The 23349-nt window shown below is 47.2% G+C and overlaps 1 protein-coding gene across 2 annotated transcripts in view; it reads left to right on the top strand.

The window, feature by feature from the left end:
* Positions 1 to 23349, top strand: part of LOC144119392 (uncharacterized) — a 97281-nt gene that overhangs the window by 3120 nt on the left and 70812 nt on the right. Inside the window, exon 4 of one of the 2 annotated variants that reach the window (XM_077652018.1) lies at positions 1052 to 1499. The exons of the other annotated variant lie outside the window; for it this stretch is intronic. Within the exon in view, the coding sequence (XP_077508144.1) occupies positions 1052 to 1205 (154 nt within the window). The 3' untranslated portion in view covers positions 1206 to 1499. Of the gene's footprint in view, positions 1 to 1051; positions 1500 to 23349 lie in introns of those variants that run through there. 2 annotated transcript variants of the gene reach the window in all.

The following is a 23349-nucleotide window of genomic DNA, read 5'->3' as shown; positions in this document are numbered from 1 at the left end:
AGACCTCATATCAATACTTGCGCAGCAGCGGAGCAGTTAAGAGACGCACAACTGCACTAGCAGGTGGCCGTTTCTGTCACAGCCACCGGTGGAAACTTCGATCCATGTCGCTAATCCCGAGAAACGTTCCGCGCAGCTGACGGGACGCTCCTGCGAACTCACCAGAGCATACCCGCGTTAGTACCCTAGCTTATCCGAGGAAACCCGATAAGCTAGGATAGCAATTTTGGTTACTAGGCAATGGCAAATGATCCTACGTATGCACGTAGGTACTTACATACGGTGACAAGATTCTTGGCCGCTGTTGATGAGCGTATGAGTGCTTTCGCAATAAAGCGGTATAAATTGCCGCCTTGCTTTTGGAGAATAGCGCGCGAAGGCAAAAGCTGATCCGCACGAAGTAGGCAAAGAGGAGCGATTTGTGATGGGGTAGTATTCAAATACATCGCATTATTTCTTCACTCCTTCATGATTAACTTCTTGAGCGCAGTCGCATACTAGCGCCGCGTCCTCTCTGTGTCGCTGGTACCTGACAATTAAAGGTAGATTAGAGAAATATGTTCGAAATTTGGGCTTCGTATTGATCTATGACAAGCGCTACCGCCGTTCACCTCTAAGAAATAAAATAAAAGTAAATTATAAAGCTATAGACATTGCAAAGGCTAGCTCAAATCAAGGCCATTACAGATATGAAATTCATTACTGTTCGCAATGCATTCAGGTACAGGCAAAAACGGCACAATTGCGATTTGAGGACTCTGGTTGGTGCTTCAAAGAACATTCATTAACTATCTTTGATTTGGAATGGATTAAACTCGCCTGGGTTCTAATTGTTACCCCTTGGTTTCCGGGTAACGTGTAGCTTTGCAGCGTTGATCCATGGCCTCTGTGGCGTCACAGTCGAGCACGTAATGGCATATTCTATTTCTATAGATCAGCCCTCCTATTTGTGCAAAGCCCCCTTCGTTGCGTAAACGCGAAATGAATGTTTTGTAATAGCCCCAAATATTTATTGGTGACTGCAGGCCTTTCCGTTTGATGGATATCGCAGGAGGTCCGGCACACCATCTGTAGAACCAGTCGTTGTTCGCCTGCTGCCGAAACGCGCATCGCTAGAGCGGCTGCTCGAAAAGGACGGTAATGCAAGGAAGAAGGCCGGCGCGCCACGTGTCGAGAAGAAGCCATTCTACAAGCACAGCGTTTGAGACAGCGTTCGAGACAGCGGTAACTTTAACGAGTCTAGGAGCATTGGGGTAGCCGTTCTCGCGCCCGGCAGGGCGATTAGATGCCGACCATCATACTTGGAGACCTGATTCCTGTTGGGGAGATAAATTCTCGATATCTTGTGCGCTCCTAACAAACCTGCTCTGAAAGACCACTCGTGGACCCAGTAGTTCGGATAAATCGACAAGCGAATTTTGCTCACTACATGTATACTTGTGTGCAGGTAACCCCTGAGAGAAGTAAAACTTGCTATGCCAAAGAAATTAGGTTTAAGTTAAGCAGCGCACCTGGCCTTTGTTTGTGTGACCATAGTATGCACTGTTCTACTCTGCCCTGCCGACTCAAAAAGGTTAAAAGCTTTCTCTTAGTTCTTTTGCTGTTCACAGTGGCAGTCGCAGCGCAAGAAATGGACGAAATAATGAGGTCGCTAAAACAGACCTTGCTATCGACAAGAAAACAATTATGAGAAGTACTGAAGGTGAACAAAACGAATACAATTCACGGCAGCCAACTCACGGCTGTGTCTTTCCTTGCCGAAGGAGAAGAGTTCGTTTAGCGAAATTTTGAACTGACCTGAAATTTACATGAGATAGGAAAAACACAAAGGGCTCTCCTCAATCGCTCTGTTGAAAGCAACTTCCTTAGGTACCATATTTCACTGCGTAACCAATAGCTTTGAACTGCATATCATCTGTGGATATTTTAAATTAAGTATTACATGCCACATGTGAAGGACGGCCAGGTCGCGACGGCAAGACGTTTGTGAAAGAAGGATAGGCCGAGACGGCAAGATGGCTGTGCCTGGCGTTTTCCTAAAGGCGGACCGGAGCCGCGTGCCACAAGCGCAGCCGCGGTATGATGATGATGGTATGTACAAGAGAAAGAAGATGATCCCTGGAAGGCTCACACAATCTGCCCGGGGGGTCGGAAGCGGCCATCCTGGCCGCTCCTAAACAACCCATGCTCCGCGGCGCACAAACGGTTTCAAACGGGAAACGTGAACAATTTCAGTACCACGCTGGCGTCGATCGGCTGGAGGAACAACAGGTTTGACACTAGTTCGCAGGAGAAGTTCGATTGATGACCCGATAGGGACCAAGGCAGCGGTGGACAAATTTGTCACTAAGGCCAGGTGTGCGCAGTGGTGTAAAAAGGAGTACTTCGTCACCTGGTCGGAAAGAGGCCGCCCGATGAGCAGAATCGTAGCGACTCTTGCGGTCTTGCTGGCTGGCTTCAGTGTTGAGGCGAGCAAGGTGACGGCATCTGGCCACACGGGATACAAACTGGGCAGGTACTGATGTGGAGGGATATTCAGGCGTAGAGAAGAAAGAACTGTCCAGAATGGTGGTGAGAGGACGGCCGTACACGAGGAAGAACGGAGAGTAACCGGTAGTCCGCTGTTTTGCTGTATTATAGGCGAAAGTGACGAACGGAAGAATAGTGTCCCAATTTCGATGATCCGGTGTCACGTACATGGAGATCATATCCGATAGGGTGCGATGAAAACGCTCAGTTAGACCGTTGGTTCGAAAAGATACCGGGAAGCTATCTCAGGTGACGAAAGATCTGATTAAGAAGCGCCAAAACATGAAGGCATCTAACACTGCCGATAGAATAGAACTAACGGAGCTATCAAAGTTAATAAATAAGCGCAAGGTAGCCGACATAAGGAAGTTTAATATGGAGAGAATCGAGCATGCTCTAAAGAACGGAGGTAGCCTAAAAACAGTGAAGAGGAAACTAGGCATAGGTAAAAACCAGATGTATGCATTAAGAGACAAGCAGGGCAATGTCATTAGCAATATGGATAAGATAGTTAACGTAGCCGAAGAGTTCTACACAGACCTGTACAGTAGCCAATGTAATCAGAACGCTAATGAGAAAGACAGCAGTGCACAGCAATGCGTCATCCCGCCAGTAACGAAAGATGAAGTAAAGAAAGCCTTAGAAGCAATGAAAAGGGGAAAAGCAGCTGGGGAGGATTAGGTAACAGCAGATCTGTTGAAGGATGGAGGGGACATCGTGCTAGAAAAACTAGCCACCCTGTATACGCAATGCCTTATGACCTCGACTGTACCAGAAGCTTGGAAGAATGCAAACATTATCTTAATTCATAAGAAGGGAGACGCCAAGGACTTGAAAAATTACAGGCCGATCAGCTTACTATCCGTTGCCTACAAAGTATTTACTAAGGTAATCGCTAATAGAGTCAGGGCAACGTTAGACTTTAATCAACCAAATGATCAGGCAGGCTTTCGTAAAGGATATTCTACAATAGATCATATTCACACCATCAATCAGGTGATAGAGAAATGCGCAGAATATAACCAACCTCTATATATAGCTTTCATTGATTACGAGAAAGCATTCGACTCAGTGGAAACCTCAGCAGTCATACAGGCATTGCGTAATCAGGGGGTAGAAGAGCCTTATGTCAAAATACTGGAAGATATATATAGCAACTGCACAGCTACTATAGTCCTCCATAAAGTCAGCAATAAAATTCCAATAAGGAAGGGCGTCAGGCAAGGAGACACGATCTCGCCAATGCTGTTCACCGCATGTTTGCAGGAGGTATTTCGAGGCCTGAATTGGGAACAGTTGGGAATAAGAATAAATGGAGAATACCTAAATAATCTGAGATTTGCTGATGACATTGCCTTGCTGAGTCACTCAGGAGGTGAACTGCAAATCATGATCAACGAGTTAGACAGGCAGAGCAGATCGATGGGTCTAAAAATTAACATGCAGAAAACCAAGGTAATGTTCAACAGCCTAGCAAGGGAACAACAGTTCACAATTGGCAGCGAGAGCCTAGAAATTGTGCCGGAATACGTCTACTTAGGGCAGGTAGTGACAGCTGATCCGGATCATGAGAGGGAGATAACTAGAAGGATAAGAATGGGGTGGAGCGCATATGGCAAATTCTCGCAGATCATGAGTGGCAGTTTACCAATTTCCCTCAAGAGGAAAGTGTACAACAGCATAATCTTACCGGTACTCACCTATGGGGCAGAAACGTGGAGGCTAACGAAAAGAGTTCAGCTTAAGTTAAGGACAACGCAGCGAGCCATGGAAAGAAAAATGATAGGTGTAACGTTAAGAGATCGGAAGCGGGCAGAGTGGGTGAGGGAACAAACACGGGTTAATGACATCCTAGTCGAAATCAAGAGAAAGAAATGGGCTTGGGCAGGGCATGTAATGCGAAGGCAAGATAACCGCTGGTCTTTAAGGGTAACGGAGTGGGTTCCAAGAGAAAGTAAGCGTAGCAGGGGGCGGCAGAAGGTTAGATGGGCGGATGAGATTAAGAAGTTTGCAGGCAAAGGGTGGATGCAGCTGGCAAAGGATAGGGTTAATTGGAGAGACATGGGAGAGGCCTTTGCCCTGCAGTGGGTGTAGTAGGGCTGATGATGATGATGATGATGATGAGACCGTTGGTCTGGGGGTGATAGCTTGAGGTTGTCTTATGAAGTTTGGACGATGCGTGAAGAACTTCGGCAACAACTGTCGATAAGAAGGTCTTCCCGCGGTCACTTAGGAGCACCCGGGAAGCACCATGCCGCAACACAACGGATCGCAAAAAAATTTGCAACCTCTTGAGCCGAGCCAGTGGGTACGGGTGCTGTCTCGGCGTATCGCGTAATATGATCGACAGCTGTGATGACCCAATGATTACCTCGATCGGAGAGAGGCAGGGGACCATATAAGTCGATGCCGACGACTTCAAACGGCGTGGCGGGACAGGGAAGGGGTTGAAGGAGGCCAGCGGGTGGAGAAGTCGGCCGTTTGCGACGTTGGCACAGGAGGCATGAAGCGACGTATTTAGCAACGCTTGAGGAGAGGCCAGGCCAAACGAAACATCGCTTCACGCGGTCGTAGGTTTTGTGGAAACCGAGGTGACCGGCAGTAGCGTCATCATGGAGAGCCGCTAGGATATGGGAGCGAAGCACCCGCGGCACGACTGGGATCCAGCGAGTTCCATCGGGGCAATATACGTAGCAGCGTAGGATGCCATCTTCGAGGTTGAAGTTGCGTAGCTGTCGGCGCAGTCGAGCATTGGGTGGTCTGGAAGCGCCGGTAAGGTGGTCGATGATGGGACGGCAGTAGGCGTCGGCTAGTTGCTGCGAGCGGAGAGCGTGTTTGTTGTTGGAGTGGTCAAAAGAAACTGCTGTGATGTGCGTCGGAGAGGGTCGGCTTTGGTCAGAGGAGGAAAGGCATTGCGTAGAAAAACAGCAGGCTGATTCCGAAAGTGGGCAGCGAGAAAGCGTGTCAGCGTCCTTGTGTTGGCGACCCGATTTATAAAGAATGTCGAAGTGGTACTCTTGTAAGCGTAGAACCCAACGGCCAAGACGTCCTGTCAAACTTTTGAGCGAAGACAACCAGCAAAGGGCATGGTGATCGGTCATAACTGTGAAGTGGTGACCGTACAGGTAAGGGCGAAATTTTTGGACTGCCCAGATGATTGCTAGGCATTCCTGCTTGGTAATGGTGTAATTTTTCTCTGATGGAGTCAGGGTTCGGCTGGCGAACGCAATCACTTTCTCACGCGAAGTTGCGTCGCGCTGCAGAAGTACAGCGCCGAGACCGTGACCACTGGCATCAGTATGAAGAATTGTTGGAGCGGTGTCACTAAAGTGGCCAAGGACAGGGTCCGATGTGAGAGCGTGCTTGAGGTTGGTAAAAGCAGTGTCGCACAGGTCAGTCAACACGAAGGTGCTGTGTGCTTTAAGTAGCTCATGAAGTGGAGCAGCAATAGTTGCGAAATTTCTGATAAAACGGCGGAAATAGGACGCCAGGCCGAGAAAGCTGCGCAAATCTGCAGTCCGTTGAGGACGAGGGAAGTTCAGGACCACGATGATTTTGTCAGGGTCTGGACGAATGCCGTCGCGACTAACGAGATGTCCCAAAATTGTAATTTCCCTCTGTGCAAAGTGGCAGTTCTTGGTGTTCATCTGAATGCCCGCTGAAGCGAGGCACGTGAGAACCTCATTCAAGCGCGTGAGATGGTCTTGAAAAGTTGAAGAAAAGATAATCTCATCCAAGTAACACAAGCAGGTTCGCCACTTCAGGCCACGAAGTACAGTATCGATCATTCTTTCAAATGTGGCTGGTGCATTACAGAGGCCGAAGGGCATAACATTAAATTCGTAAAGTCCATCGGGAGTTGCGAAAGTAGTTTTTTCTTTGTCGGCCTCGTGCATAGGTATTTGCCAATAGCGTGAGCGTAGTTCTAAGGTGGAGAAATATTCGGCGCCTTAGAGAGAGTCAAGGGCGTCATCAATCCGTGGCATCGGGTAGACATCTTTGCGGGTAATTTTGTTGAGCGCACGGTAGTCAACACAAAATCGGACCGAGCCGTCCTTTTTTTTTTAACCAACACTACTGGTGAGGACCATGGGCTTGTTGAGGGACGAATAATATTGCGGTGTAGCATATCATTGACATTTTCTTCAATGACCTTGCGTTCGGAGAAAGAAACCCGATAAGATCGTCGCCGTACAATCGAGTTTCCTTCGGTAAAGATGCGATGGTGTGCAACAGTATTCCGGCCGAGTGGTGGGGAAGTTGCATCAAAAATGGCTTGGTGATGGCGAAGCAATGTGAGCAATTCTTGGCGTTGATGCGGCGTGAGGTTAGGATTAATTGTATTTGATATAACAGTGGGGGGGAACGTCTGATGAAGCAGGCTGCTGATGCAGTGGGGCCGGGAGCACCATCAGGGACATAGGTTGAGCATCCACTACCCATGGAAGGGAAGTTCCTTTAGGCAACAGGAGGGATTCTCGTGAAGTGTTCATGGCTGTTATGATCGCTGAGCCGTTGCAGAACCGGACAAGACTGGATGGGAAGCCCATTCCACGCGCAAAGTGGCGATGAGATGGCGCAATGAGGACGTCCCCATCAGTGATGTGGTCGGAAACAACGGTAAGGAGTTTTTCGCACTGAGGAGGCAAACCTGTATCAGCTGCTGCAGTGAGGGAATGATGGGAATGATGTCGGTCGGAAGAATCCCACGAAAAATCACTGTCTGTCATATGGATGACACGGTCGCCACAAGAAATTAGCGCTGAAGCTGTAGACAAGAAATCCCATCCTAAAATCATCAGATGCGCACAAGGTGAGAGCACAGCAAACTGCACATGGTGGCGGACACCGTCGATAACAACGCACACAGTGCACTTCGCGGAAGGACGCAGTGTGACATCATTTGCTCCACGAAGTTCAGGGCCATCATATGGTGTCGTCACTTTCCGCAAACGGCCGCACAAATCAGCGTGAATAACAGAAATTGCAGCCCCTGTGTCAATCAAAGCTTCAACCGGTAATCCTTCCGCTAAAACAGAAATCATATTGAACGGGCGACCTGGAGGACTTTTGGGGATTTCGCAAAGTGCAGATTCACCTCCGGAAACTTCAACTCCTAGTTTTCCGATTGACGGAGAGGCAGAGTGGTTGCTGGTCGGAGGGGGGAGGCTGAGCGGCGATATGGAGACGGGGACAGGCGTCGGGAAACATGGGCCCCACTAGGTGCAGACGAGGGTACCGGCGGCGGAGAGAAGCGGCGAGGTGGGCTGGAAGAAGGCCGGCGTTGATAATAGGAAGAGCAGGGCAGCTCACTCTCGAAGGGGGCGTAACCACGGCGCTTGTCCTGAAGGCGTCGACGACAAAAGCGAGAGATATGTCCTAGAATTCCACAGTAGTAGCACACAGGCCGGGAGGGGCGCCAAGGTGCGTTATACGATGGTGCAGGTTGAGCCGTCGCCATTGCGCTGATGTGATTGGATGTCGGTGCCGGCCGGGGAGGGTGGACAAAGGGAGGGGACTAGGCAGCGACTTGAGCGTAAGTCGGCGCTGGGCGGGGAGCAGGAGGGTCGGATGCATTAGGGTGGGTGATTGTCGCCAACTCTTCTTTGATGATGTGACGGAGGCCAGCGTCATGAGAAATTGCGGGAGAATGATCGCACCCGTGGCGGCAGAAAGGGCTAAGGACTTGGAGCTCTTCGCGGATGATCGCTCGAATCAGTTTGCGCAGATCGAGGTCAGCAGAGGGCAAGGCCGTAGCGAGGCCGGGCTGTGAGAGGCCGGGCTGCAAGCGGGAGGACTGCAGCTGGTCGAGGCGCTGGAAGGTAGTAATGATTGAATCGACACTGGAGGGATTTTGGGCAAGTAGAGTGGTAAAAGCCAAAGAATTGATTTCCTTTGAGTACGTGGTGGACGCTGTCAGTTTCGGGCATGGTGGGACTAAAACGCCGGCAGAGCGCAAGTACGTCCTCGATGTAAGATGCATAGGATTCATCGGGACCTTGGAAGCGGGAAGCGAGCTTTGTCTTGGCGACTCCAGTTCGAACAGCTGGGTCGGTAAAGTACTGACGGAACTGCTGTTTGAAGGTGGACCAGTTAGTGGTATGTGGTTCGCGATTTATTAACCAGTTTCTGGCGACCTCAATGAGGAAGAAAGAAACGTTCAGGAATTTTAAAGCGTCGTCCCACCGGTTGTAGGCACTGCAGCGTTCGTATGTGTCGAGCCAGTCGTCCGCGGCTTCGTCGCGACCACCAGCGAACATCGGCGGGTCGCGTTGTCGGAAGGGCGCGGTCGGTGGGGGCGGTGCAGGTGAGGCCGAAGGAGAGGAGCCGGCAGGGTCCTGGTTGTCTTCGGTTGGCATGACGATGGTGGGAGGTGAGAAACGGCGACCAGAACGCAGCTCCAGCGAGAGGCAGTGTGTAAGGAAGCAAGGGGATCGAGTTCCATCTCCACCACTTGTGAAGGACGGCCAGGCCGCGACGGCAAGACGTTTGTGAAAGAAGGATAGGCCGAGAGGGCAAGATGGCTGTGCCTGGGGTTTTTCTAAAGGCGGACCCGAGGCGCGTGCCACAAGCGCAGCCGCGGGATGATGATGATGGTATGTACAAGAGAAAGAAGATGATCCCTGGAAGGCTCACACACAGAACTGTATTTCAGCATGATATCCTGCAGTTATTTGACCGGCCTTGCCACAAATGGTAACTCTAAGATACTAAACTTTATATAACTAAATTTAGATTAGAAGCTTGTAACGACAGCTTTTGCCGTGTTTCTCTGAAATCTTTCACTAGCTTGCCTCTCCTAGAGGTGAATGCTTCGCACTGCTTTTTTCCTTTACTGCCAAATAAACTTTTTTTGGCAAAGCGAAAAATTCTACACTAAGAGCAGGACAACACCTTGTGGACAAAAGTGTATGGCTTCAACAGAACCGCCAAAAAACGAAGCCAATTATTTTAATTGATGTGCTAAAAAATAGAAAAAAGCGCTTTGTATTTGCGAAGATAACAATCAACTCAAAGCAAGTAGGGAGCCACGCAGGCGTTCGCTATGGTCTATTGTCTTTCCTCTCATAAGTTGCTTTTGTTTTCGATGAAAATGTTAAAACAATGTCGACTAATGTGTTTGCATTGCCATGTTAATTCACGCAATGAGGGGACTTGAAGATAATGGGTGGAATTAGTCACAGACGTTCTGAAACAGAAAATAAAAAGTAAATTATTAGGTTTTACCATGCTGGCAGTCAGCTGTTATAACTGAGCAACAGCGCAGCTTTTGGTTATACCCTTTGAAATGAGAAGTTCCAACTCAAAAACCTGCTTCATTTCACACTTCAATCCTGTATTTACGCACGCCACTCCAGTGAATATGGTTCCAGCCCAGGTTGCACATTACAGCGGGCAAATATTAGAAATCTGTTGGCAAAGCATGGGTCTAAGTAGGCCCAGAGTTCTCAATGAGCATCTGATATTGGCTAAACCACTCACTAATACATCCAATGATGGCCCAGGTTTTTCATCGCTTTTCTAGTACTGGCAGTGCCATTACCAAATCATGGCTATCATGGGCCACTTTAACTAGAATTCTCCCACTGTTTGCCATTGCTGGCTATGGCATCTCGAATCGTGGCTATTGCGGGCTATGTTGGCCAGAGTTCTCCCACTGTTCGCCAGAATTGGCTGGCATTCTAGATTGCTGTCTATATTGGCCTAGCTTTGCCATCACTCATCCAGCGTAAGAAGCATACTGGCAAGCGCTGGTCAACCTCGCGCCATCTGCTAATACCACGTGGCAACGTTCAATATTGCCACAACAGACAGAGTTTATAATTTTGCGAAAGAGTTTGGTTTGGTTTGGTTTATGGGTGTTTAACGTCCCAAAGCGAGTCAGGCTGTGAGCGACGAAGTAGTGAAGGGCTCCGGAAATTTCGATCACCTGGGGTTCTTTTACGTGCACTGACATCGCACAGCACGCGGGCCTCTAGAATTTCGCCTATATCGAAATTCTACCGCCGCGACTGGGATCTAACCCGCGTCTTTCGGGCCAGCAGCCGAGCGCCATAACCACTCAGCTATCGCGGCGGCTTTTTCGAAAGAGTAAAAACTGATTTCGGGTTCTCTAAGAGGTTAGAGACCTGTATAGGTCAGTCTCATCTGAGTTCAACTATAATTAGCTTGTGTACGTGGCCAAAGTAGATGTTTTAAGTTAAATCCCTGAGATCAAAACACATGTTCCTGGAGCACATTATGGAATTTGAGGAGTATTACAGTAGTATCACTGTGCTGTTACTCTATTAGTACAACTGCAATTCTATCATAATAACCATGCTACGCGGACGTTAAAGTGGCATTTCAGTCAAATGATATTCAAAACATCCAATAGAATTTGGCCCGTACGGAGTTTTAAGTGCTTCGCAACAATTCCCAAACGCATTTGGAAGCATTCTAAACGCATTCGTTTGCTTTATAGAAATAATTTCTGCTGCCCCCGACTTTTGTTCTTTCCGTTCGCTGATTTTGAGTTGTGCAACGACGTGACGACGACTTGGGTGGTTGTCAATCGACTGTGCATATTCCAAAGACCGACGACGACACCATCCAGACCAACCACTACAGATCTATATAATTCTTTTACTAATACTAGGCAAATAGAAGCGGGTGCAACTAACCACGCAATTTCTTTTCAAAGGCCCCGTAAATTAAGTAATTAACGAATGCGCGCTGTCTTGACCCTGTGGTAATGATGCGTGTAATCATATATGGCTTATCTAAGCCGTTAATAAACAGACTATATTCTTTTCTGAGAAGTACACAGACAGAGCTCCCGCTGTAGCCTATGTCCGATGTCTGGGCAAAATAACTCGCCTATTTTGCATGAAATTTGTTTATCTGAAAGCGTTTTTGCACGCCCTGCTTCCGCGAGTATCTGAAAACAAGCTGAAAGGCGCTTGTTAAAAAAATTTAAATAAGTTTCATTTCCATTTTTGTTTCATTAGGAAGCACTGTTTTTTCTTCGCTCCAGAGAATTCACTCCCACACTGCGCAGCGTGCGTCTCATTAATGGAGATCCTAAATCTAAAGTAATAACTTAGTGAGAGTGTATTCACTAAGCTGACTTTGTGCGCAGTTTTAGCAACGCCCAGAAACGAAGCAGTGGCCTGGTAATTTACAATTATAAGTAGCGCACGCGCGAAATATTAGGCCGCCGCTTCATAACCGCACGCAGTCACGAGCTAAGAGAGTCCTACGCTTCCTTACACCGTTCCTTGCTATCGCGCTTTTTCCTGTTTTCCGATTTGCTTTTTCCTTCCTTCTCTGCAAATCTTAATATTGCAAATTGTTCTTTTTGTGCACTTTATTTTACAGTTGCATAGTTTGCAATGAGGGCTATAGTTCTTACTCATGTCTTTACTTAATTGATTGCCAAATATTTATTTGCTCTCGAACATTACCTTTATTATTTAAAAGGATCAGTTATATTTAAGAAACAAAATTTAACACGTTTTTTTTTGCTGGTTTCCTTAAAACTTCCACCACAACGAAAAACTTATTTGAGGCTTCTTCGACGAGCAGAGAATAAATCTACTGACAAATACTGTTTCACGCAAGTTAAGCTAGCTTGTTTGGCACATGTACCGTATAATATTACTATGAAAAAGTGCGAATTTGCTTGACAATATTTTATTTATTGTTTTATATTTTTGTTATCTTATGGTAGCATTTACTGCCACATTGAGCTAACAAATGGCCCCACAACATACCAGAGTGTATGAAGTCGTTTTGCCGAAATACATCTCGAAGCTCCACGTTGTTCGCTTCAATGTTCACGATCGCCGAACGTGATGCATTTCCTGTGGGTTCGCAGCAATAATTTGACGCTTCGGCATTTCCCATATCCTTGTTGCTTACTGATATTGGGTTCTGAACTATCCATGACTAATTATCCGGGAATTCAGAACCCATTTCACATGTTTCTGCCCCCGTCCCCTCTCTCTTTCAAGTCTCCTATCTCCCCAACTCTTCTCCTAGCCGGCCGTGCGTTTTTTAGGTAGTGCGCAAACCTCCTACCCCGTGAATCGCATTTTTTTTCTTAATAATTTTACTCACTTTCTCCTAGCTGTTTCTCTTACGCGCTTCGCCGTTCATGCGCCCCAATCCCCTTCCAAGATCTTCCTTTCTCGACCCTTAAGCTAGAAACTTTTTCTCGCGCCCACAAAAGCTGTGTAAAAAAAATGACTCTCCCCCCTGCAGCCACCCCCTCGATAGCAACATCTTCGTCTCCCCTGCCATTTGTCACAGCGCGATTCGTAACAACGACACATCCTTGACTGAAAGGTGTTGCCTTGTCTGGCACAGCGGCCCTACACCGCACAACCAGCGCGACCAATAAGCAAGCGCACTGGAGCTAGCCCCGTTCGTTGTCTGCGCAAGCAAAAAGTTACATCTAAAACCATATGAGAGCTGCGACGCGGTTTTCTATCCTGGTCTGCAATATCTTATTTGTAAGTACCACAATTCTTTTATCTTGAGATACGTTCGGAATTGCATATCGTTTTTGGGGTAAGTGTTGCTTTGATTGGGGCTTTATTTTTTCCGGCAGGAAAAGAGAACGAGACAAAGCACGAGGATGACTTCTGTGCACCTGCTCTTATTGCGAAACGTCTGGCTTGGCGTCGTGCGCCATGCAAATCTGCCAGAATTGTAAGAACCTTTTTTTTCGTCTTCAGTCTCAAACATTCACTACATTGTCGAACAGCTGGTTTGCAACAATGTGACCTGATATCCAATGCAATCAGGAATACGTTTGTCATGTACTGCGTATGAAGGACAGATATCAGATCTGCTCAGTGTTTCATTGCAGATCAGTCGGTAAGCATATGTTTGCTACTTCCGTACTATTTATCTTTGGCTTTCAAACTTGCAGGTGCAATAAAAGATCTGCAACTCACGGTTAAAGCTTTTGTCCAAGTTTTCTCTCAATTAAAAAAGGCATTACTCTGGACTGTCATACGGGTGTTTTTGTGTGATTTTTGTCAAATTTAATATATTTACTGAAGGTGCGACATGGAGCACTAAAATGAAAATCGACCATTTGGTATAAGGCAAAAAAATTTTCACTTTGTTTAATTAAACCTGTGTTAGTTGTTACAAATTATCCTGTAATATGTGTGGCGCATGTCCTCACGCTGAAGTTGCCTAAAAAAATTCAGTGTTGTTTAATCATTTGTTTTTCTTCTTTGACGGCAATATTTCGACTCATCATGACTATAATCATGTTTCTGCAGGCTCGACGCATCGCGAGGTCATCGTGAGGTCATCGTGCGCGAGCTGGACGAGGATTGTGTTTGAATGCAGTGCAAATGTGCTGTTGCAAGAGGCGTGCACCGGGTATTTCTGATATGACTGATCAGTTCACTAGAGGACAGCTCTGTTAAGCACTGTATGGATGCCTTAATCCTGCCAGAGCAGCTTGCCGAGCTGCGTTGTCCAACCTCGGTCATCCGCACGCAGCCAACATGAAAATAAATGATTTTTCCCAGAACCTCTGCCACCATGCTCTTGGGTCCTCCTTTCCTTTATCAGTATGGCTGGTTGCAGCGCAAGCCATCCTGCATGCGCTAGAAACGTGATCCTGTAACGCAGTAAAATAAACCGGTCCTTTCCTAAATTCTTTGCATCCTCATTGGTGAATAATTGCCATGCTGAATGGTACATTGACAGTTCCAGTCATTGGCCAGTGGGTTATGTTGCATGTGCCAATTTTCCAAAGCAGAATAGCTGTGGCTGAAAGCTGGATACCAATGTTCGAAAGCTTGATGCCAGTGTTCAAAAGCTGGAAAGCCAATCCGACACTTTTAGTGGCCCATATCGCGGAACGAACACCAGCCCTGCTTTGGCGGCTTGATCGGCCGAACATTGGCCCGAAACTGGCCTGAAAATGCGGCCGTGACAAAGTGATAGCGCGTTACTTAAATGCCAATGTAGGACCGCCATTCATGCCAATTTTTGCCAATTGTCGCCCAGTGTTCGCCTAGTGCTGTTGTGCTGCCTGGGAGCATGCCACGCGGATCCCAAATCTGAGGCTGTAATATCGGAAGCAGTCATTTTAAAGTTATTTTCACATTGTTTTCTGCTTAGCAACAATGCTCAGCCAATGTTGCGCGACGACCCTGAACCGTGCACCTTGCTCCCAGTCCAAACGTTGTTCGTAGAAAGTTTTGGACGTCGCACATCACGTTCTTCTAGCATTTCCAACTTGTATGCCAGTGCTGCAGAGAACAGCTTTTGCCTCTCCTATGCGTATCTTCAAGGTTGTGTCACATAATATGGGTACGGTTTCAGAAAATTACCTTGTTTCGAAACCGATGCCCGTTCATAAAGCTGAAAACGAGCTGTTGTAAACACGCATCAAACAATACCATTAATGCGACGTCTTGGGAAGGTAATGAAGGGCGTCATTCATGAAGCTCTTAAAACGTAGGTGGGAAAAAAGTTGAGAGAGAGAATGAACATTTAATTGTAAAAAAAGAAGACTGGAGTGGATTGTGTGTGGAATCCTAAGTTCAAGACTGCAGTAGCTTCCACCGACGCTTTGGCGATGGCGACTAGCGCCTCCTGGTCTTGCAGGATGCCGCTGACCAGCGTCACCTCACACTGCATGCTCCAGCGCCGCCGTAGAGAACATGGCTTTCGTAAACGGCTGTGAACCATTACTCAACTACTTCAATTCGAGGCCGAGACTCGAATATTCCTGCATTGTATGACACCCCCACACAACAGATGACACTGAAGAACTCGCAAAAATGCAACGTTTTGCGTTTCGCTTTATTTTTCAACGTTACAGATGCCTAGATTCTCTTTCCGCCATGGTGAAACCAGCAGACGGAGAATCACTTGCAGATAGAAGAAAGAAAGCCTGCCTCAACTTTCTTCATTCATAATACTTTTGTCGACTTGGTATTTGACCGAGAATTATATCGCTAATGATTCTAAAACAGCCTCGCGCTATGAGCATACCTTTAGCCTGAAACCCATTTTTGCACGCACAAATACATATAAGATTTCCTTTTTTTTCCATGAACACTTTCTGATTGAATGATCTACCGAAGAATTCTCCGTTGCTTCATAACCATTTTTGATTTCTTCACTATTGGCTTAGTAGCTGTATATGAAACCACATGTTCAGTTATACCTTTGGATTCCGTCTTTTGTGATATCTATACTGTTCGGTACTATGGCAGTTCCTTTGCTAATACCATTTGTTGGGCGAGTTGATGTCCCGTCTGTCGCGCTGTTTTGGATTAGTTCCTTTGCTGTTTCCCCTGTATGAATTTCACTCTCCTGCTTGGGCATACATCATGTCCGCATTATTCAATAAATGAATGAATAATATTTATAACCTCAATAACTTGTTATAACTGAATGTGGAGAAAAGACGTATAATATATTCGTAGATTTTTCAAACTTGTGCCATCATGTCCGACATGTTCAATAAGTTTGATTCAAAATAAAAGACTAGATATGAATCAATCAATCAAGCAATCAATTACTCGATTATTTATTTAGTCGTTCAGTCAGTGAATCGTTCAATAAATCGATAAATCAATCAGTGCATTATTTCTTAAAATAAACCGGGATAATCTAGAGGTGCTTCGCGTTTTTCCAACCTGAAATTACAGCCCACGAACGGTAAATGAAATTCATATTTAGCAAAGGATAAAAGTAGAGAAACAAGAAAATAGTACTCGCTAGGGAAAAAGCAGCGCTATTCGTTGCAGCACAAACGAAAACAACATGCTGTAGGGGAAGGTAAACAAGGAAAATAAACGCTACAATGTGAAAAAATTTGTGCAATGTCAACATGTACACCGCTTTAAAATTGTTGAGTAAGAATATTTGAATGCTGAAAACGGTCAAACAATTCTTGATCAGAAGTGTAAAATGATGCAAGCATAGTATATTTGGTAGACTGTTGGGTGTAATACTGTATAGGTACCTGCACTTGCTACGAATATTTGTTAAGTCAGCACGATATTCGTTGTTTTTCACACGCACTGCAAGCTATTAATCTAGTTTACATGACTCTGTGAAGACCATTTGAAGCTCATCTAAAGTCTGAAATTATATGAAGCAGACCATTGTAGGATTTCATATCTTAAATAGATGTAACATGTAGGAAGAATATTAAGGTACACTGGCAATTCGCTTCACAGCTATCATTTGCAGAACGTGTTACATAGTCCAATTTGCAATACCCGTAGAACCCCAATCGGTACGGGAATATTGCAAGCGATAGAAAACTAAAAAGGTCGAAAGCAAAAGCCTAACCGTAACTAGAAGATGGCCTGCAGGAATCAGAGTTCCAACAGCCGAAGATTATTTTGATCTAGCATGAATATGCTCATTCCAAGTTATGTGCTTTGAATGCATGTCACTACAAATTTTGACAGAATCTACTATTTTTACAGGACCATGGCTTAAAATTACTGCAGCGGACGGCGTGCAGCTTTATCACTTGCTTTCAGACGCGAGATCGGACGAGATTTATTTCGAATGATCGCAGCCTGCGCACCTGACTCCACTTTATAGATTGTATTGGCTGCTTTGCGTGCCACATTTCAGAAGTTCTTTGGTAGCTGTAAATTAAGGGTGGAAAAAAATGCCGGAAACTCTGGTAATCAACGGCCGCTGAGCATCTTTTTTTGCTGTCGCCTCCGCCGATTTCTCGGATTCTTTGTGGGCGCAACTAAGCCAAATAAAGAGTTTCTTAGGGACGCCTTTCGGTGCTTTCGTGACCACCGGCCTGCTGTCTTCAATACTTGATAAATGTTGTATGTGCTGACCTGCAGTCCTGATATGCAGTGCGAAATGAACCCTAGTGCACAAGGAAATACCGTTCCGTAACACCAACCTCGTGAACGATTATATTCCATGGCCAACCGCATTACGATGGTGCTATATGTCTTCGTTCGCATGGCTCCGCTCAATGCCTGGGGCAATGGAGCTATGCTCCGGAGCATCTCCACATTGTATGTCTAAGCAAGAACGTGGTTCGAAAGCCACGAAAAAGTTCACACTACATGGGACGGCTTCAAGAGCACTTTACACGGAACATTCAGGTGCAGCGCACAAAGTAAGAGCTGAGTCCCTGCTCCTGTTCCGTATTCAACACTTCAAAGGCACTGTGAAAAACTATGTTCGAGGAACTGGTGCGCCTTTTCAGCCCAGCCGACCCTGCCACGACCAAATAAAAGGAAGTTAACTTGCTCATAATAGGCTTCAAAGATGACTGTTTAGCCGCTGGGCAGCAACGTGGAGGCTAACGAGAAGGGTTGAGCTTAAGTTGAGGATAATGCAGCGAGCTATGGAAAGAAAACGATAGGTTTAACGTTAAAAGACTGGAAGCGGACAGAGTAGGTGAGGGAACAGACTCGGGTTAATGACATCCTAGTCGAGATCAAGAGCAAGCAATGGGCTTGGGCAGGGCATGTGATGCGAAGGTAAGATAACCGCTGGTCCTTAAGGGTAACGTAGTGAATTTCAAAAGAAGGGAAGCGTAGCAAGGGGCGGCAGAAGGTTTAGGTGGGCGGATGACATTAAGAAGTCTGCATGTATAGAGTGGGCGCAGCTGGTAAAGGACAGGGTTCATTGGAGAGACATGGGCGAGGCCTTTGCCCTGCAGTGGGAGAAGTCAGGCTGATAATGGTGATGATAAGGAAGACAGTTCCTGACTTGGCCGCCGAAGGGTCGACGCATGAGAAGAACATGCAACCTAGGGCGCGCAAGCACACGTATTTTTAGTAAACCGTGTGCATACATTTCTTATCGACACCAATTTGTGGGACCTAATTTTGTAGTGATAGCTACAATACGCTAGAACTTCAAGCCTTCAGCCTGCCGGCGCCGCAAAGTGGTTGGTCAAGTGGTGCGAAGAATCTGCCGGCGGCTCAGCGGGCCGGCGAAACCGAGTGGGGGGGGGGGGGAGAGTGGAGGGAGGGAGTGGGGGAGATATAAATCACGTCGAGGGACGAAGACGAAGAAGGAACGCCCAGCCAAACGGAGCGGCGAAAGACTGACTTTGCAATTCGACTTAGCGAGTTCCACTCGGCCAGCTGTAACTTTCTCGTCACTCCAGGTTTAATCAGAGCTAAACCACAGCCATTTTTTGAAAATGTTCCCGAAGAACTCCACCTAATGCTTCTATCACAATTTAAGCCTTACATTCAAGGAATAACGCACATCCTCTGCCAGGAGATGAAACAAGTGGTAGGCGTTCCTTAAACGACTATGCACAGTATTTATCATTACAGCGCAGAAGCCGAGGACGAGACGAGTACACAGACACGGCGCTGAACTTACAACTTATTTTATTGAGGGCCACTGCTTAAATAGTGCGGCGAATAATCTCAAACGAAAATGCACATACATGAAAATGACAAGAATGACACCCCCAGTAGCACAGGTGGGGCTCTGAATTGGGGGCCTGGCACGGACTGCCCCAGGGGCCCGGCGTGGCATATGTGCGGGAGTTGCAATTCGGCATCGGGAGGGTCCCATCGAGGGCAGCCCAGTGGGCTTCCTACATTGCACCAGAAGGGGACCTCTAAGGTCTCCATACCTAAAAGCACTAAAGGGGGCTCTCCTCGTTCGATTGTGGGGCCCATATGGCCAGTAATGAGCTTCTTATACCCCTGTCACACAGGCATTTCAAAGGCCCTCTCACCGATAGTCTACCGACTCAAAGGCGATCGAGCGCTGCTACACGGGCAGTTTCAATAGATAGATAAAGATGAGGAGGGAAAGACAGGGATGTTAACCAGACCCTCGGAAAAATACCTCTGATCATCGACGACCTGCATCAAGGCGGGCGTGGTCTCACTGGGCGGCGACTGTTCGTATCACTAGCTTCTGATTGGTTGATTGTCTTTCGCTTTTGCAGGGCGCTTGCAGGTCGCTAGGGGCGCATGTCGACGTCCTCTCCTGGCCAGGGGAACTCCCCCTGGTCGGCCAGCCTCCCCCCTAACCAACTCCCCCTGGACGCCTTCTTTCGGGGTGTTGTCGGCACTATTCCCGTGTCCTTGGTTCCATCGGATGGCGGCGCCATTCGACTCAATAACCCGGATGCGGTTCAGACTGCGCTACCGGCGATTATGCCTCAGTTCTTAAAAATCTGTGATGTCCGGCAGTACGGCAGAGGAGGCGTGGTGTGCAGGTCGGCCGACCAGGCCTGCATCATGGATTTGTTAATGTGCACAGCTTTTGGAAGCCAGTCGGTAAGCGCATTTATACCGCCCCACTTGGCGTGCTCTAAAGGTCTGGTGCGAGGGGTTGACCCACGCCTTAGCCCTAAGGAAACGCTAGAGAAACTCTCCTCCGAAGGGGTGATTTCTGTACATCGGTGCACTCGGGTCGTCGAGGAAACAAAACTTCCAACTGAAACGGTAATTGCCACTTTTGCGGGTATCTCCTGTCCATCTGAGTTGAAGGTGTGGCCCCTGGTTTTCAGGGTCGATCCGTATTCTTCAAGGCCACTTCAATGCCGCAACTGCTGGAGGTTTGGCCACAGCGCGAACGCCTGCAAGTCGAGCTCAAGGTGCAGTGTGTGTGGTGGTAATCATGACCGTGAAGGAAGGTGTTCAAAAGATGAGATGTGTTGCTTGTGCAGCGGTAGTCACCCCGCCACATATTCTAATTGTCCTGCAAGGGCTGAGGAGGTTAAGGTGCTCGAAGTGTTAGAAAAGCGCCGGTGCTCAAGGCGCGGGGCTATGGCTATTGTTAAGGAAAGGACGTACGTGTACTCAAGTGTGGCAGCATGGCAGACGACTGCGGTCGTGGATTCAAGCCTGTCAGATGCGATTGCTACAGCGGTTGAAAAGAAAATGGCCAAGGTCATGAATCGGCTAGTGAATTCAGTAACAGAGTGCATATCGCAAGTCATGGTGGCGCAAATGACCTCTTCAATAATGACCTCTAATGCTGCGTTGAAGTCATCCGTGGATCCTGCAGTACCTACTGAACTCAGTGCGGAGACGCCTTCCCTTGTTTCAATGCAGCCGCAAAAAGAGCGCACGTCTCCAACTCATGTACCTGAAGTCACGACCGGAGCAATTGAGGGGTGTGTTGAGCTGATGGAGCTCGATGCTCGAGCTCAGAAACGTAGCCGGTCTCTTTTGGCCGTTGCTGGTCCGTCTAGCTCCCCTCAATCCAAAACAAAAAACAGTAATTCAGGAAAAACTGGTCACCACAGCATTTTGGAAAAGGCAGTTGCTGCTGCAGATCTATCGGCAGAATAGGGTCTCTGAGAGTGCTGCAGCGGAACTGCCGTTCCATTCAATCAGCCTTCACTGATTTAGTAACTCTTTCAAATCGATTTTCTCCTCATGTCATTGCGCTTCAAGAAACCTGGTTGTCGAAAGAGTTTTCATTTCAAATGGAACATTATCGAATTTTTAGAATGGACCGCCCTTCAAGGGGGGGGGGGGGGGCGGTTTGCTTCTGGTAGTTTCATCCAGATTCTGTCACAAGGCACGATTGGCGTTTCAGCGTGTGGACGCTCATTGCGAAATTCAGCCAGTGGATCTTTCAGTTCCTGGTTTCCATCCCATTACTATCGCAAATGTATATTTTCCATCTGGGGTTCATGACACACGGCCATTAGATTCCTTACTCTCTGTCAGCAGATCACATGTGTTGCTTGTTGGGGATTTTAATTCGCATCACTTGACTTGGGGTTATCGAACAGACCAGTGTGGTTTGCGTTTATGGGATTGGGCTTGTGTGAATATCCTAAACTGTCATAACTCGGGTTTTCCGACCTTTCTCCGTGGGCACTCCCGATCAGCATTGGATTTAACGTTTTCAACCCCAGGGGTAGCAGTTTCCTCCTGGACTCCGGTTGACTCTGCAACAAACAGTGACCATTTCCCACTCACTTTTGACATTGTGTGTCTGATTACTTCTATCGGCGGATTCAGTTGCACCCTAGTCGATTACAACAAGTTCAAAAGTTCACTCACTTCAGAACTACACTCTTTGCCGAATTTGTCGGAGGAGAGCAGGGTGTTAGGCTTATGCTCTATTTTAGATCGGGTACGGAGGCATTCAGTGTTTAAAGTGTGCGATAGCATAGGCACTTCTCTGAGCCCTTGGTAGAATGCAGAATGTTCAAAGGATTATAGGCGGCGCAAGGCAGCCTGGAAGAAACTTATCCATAATCAATGTCCCCGGAATTGGATCGATTATAAGTTTCTTGCAGCTACCTTCAAGCGCACAGTCGCGAGGGCAAAAGAAAATTATGATGAAGAGAATTATGACCATTTATCAAAATCTAATAACAGACAAGCCTTATTTCGCTTTCTGGGGTCAAGGAACAGGCTGCCACCGCCTCACAACATTCCCTCTAATGTTCTGACTCCAGTAGAGCTTGCCAGGTCATTAGAAGAAATTGGCAAAGGCTTGGAACACCGTTTTTCGGCTGCGCTCTCTCGCCCACAGCTGCTTGGGAATCACTATGATGATTTCCTTAATGTCTCGGTTTCTGAGCTCTCCCAGGTGATAAATTGGTTGCCTTCTGCAGCTCCTGGTCCTGACCGTGTCCCCTCTGCGATGATTAAAATACTGTTCGACGAATCCCCCAATGCTATATTGGAGCTGGTAAAATACTCTATTAGAACCCCATGAATCCCGGAAGTATGGCGTGTTTCCAAAATTACCCCGGTGCTTAAAAAGCCAGGCGAAGGGTTGGTCTTAGACAACATTCGACCAATTTCATTGACATCGAATCTGGTGAAATTGGTTGAACGCGTGCTGTATGGACGAATCATGCCCATTATTACTGAAAAGAGACTACTTAACCCCTGTCAGATTGGTTTCAAGCCTGGGTGCTCTATATGGTGTGCGCATACTGACCTCGAAAGCCGTGTCCGACTAGAGCGCCGGCGTCGACAGTATGCTGCGCTGGTAACTCTAGACATCTCGAAAGCATATGACAGTGTCGAACATGTGTTGTAGCGGCGGGTGCCGCTCAAGTACATGAACTGCTAGCAACCAAAACCATCCCCTTTATTTCCACCTACAGTCATATATACACACATTGCGACACTGGTGCCTCTGGCGGCAGGTAATCCCCAAACCGAAACCGAAACAACATATACAACATATTCCCTTCCTTATAAAAAAAAGACAGCTACATGGGTTAGTGATTTAGTAGTGGTAGTACGTTATTACTCTTTTACAGAATTATATTTACAGTAACAACAAGGTGCTTGTCTTATGCACTTAATACAAAAATATAAAACAAAAAGAGGAAAACAAGATACAACTCCATTTATGTCCATATTTCACAACGTCAGCAAACTCAACACTCGTGCAGATTGTGACACGTTCACGTTCACTGCAAAACGTGTCTTTCTGTACTTAGTGTCCATAGCGGTCTGGAGGTCGTCTATTCCTTGATGGCTGTACCCTACGCTGAGGTCCCGATGCTTCTGAGAAACCACTGGCGGCACGCGAAGTTTCTTCCGGCTCACAGCCGGTCACTGGTGACATGGGCGGCTGCTTCGCAGCAGCCACAGCTGATGTTCCGGTTGGCGCTTCTGAAACGGGTCTCTCCAAGGTAGGCGGTGAGCTGCTTTCCCTAGCGGTGTCATTTGTATCACTCCTTTCCCCCCACCCACAGATAGATGCAGAAGCTCGTGGCATCCTTGACAACTTTGAAGCGTTCCACGTTTTTCCATCATCAAGTTGGAAGGACGATTGCCCCTGTTTTCTTATCACTTTCCTTGGACGGCTAAAAGCCAGGTCACCTTTAAAAGCAGTTTGTCTGCG

This window comes from Amblyomma americanum, chromosome 2, assembly GCF_052857255.1.
Source record: "Amblyomma americanum isolate KBUSLIRL-KWMA chromosome 2, ASM5285725v1, whole genome shotgun sequence".
Classification (NCBI taxonomy): Eukaryota; Metazoa; Arthropoda; class Arachnida; order Ixodida; family Ixodidae; genus Amblyomma; species Amblyomma americanum.
Note: the sequence above shows the minus strand (reverse complement) of the source record. Positions and strands in the feature narration are given on the sequence as shown.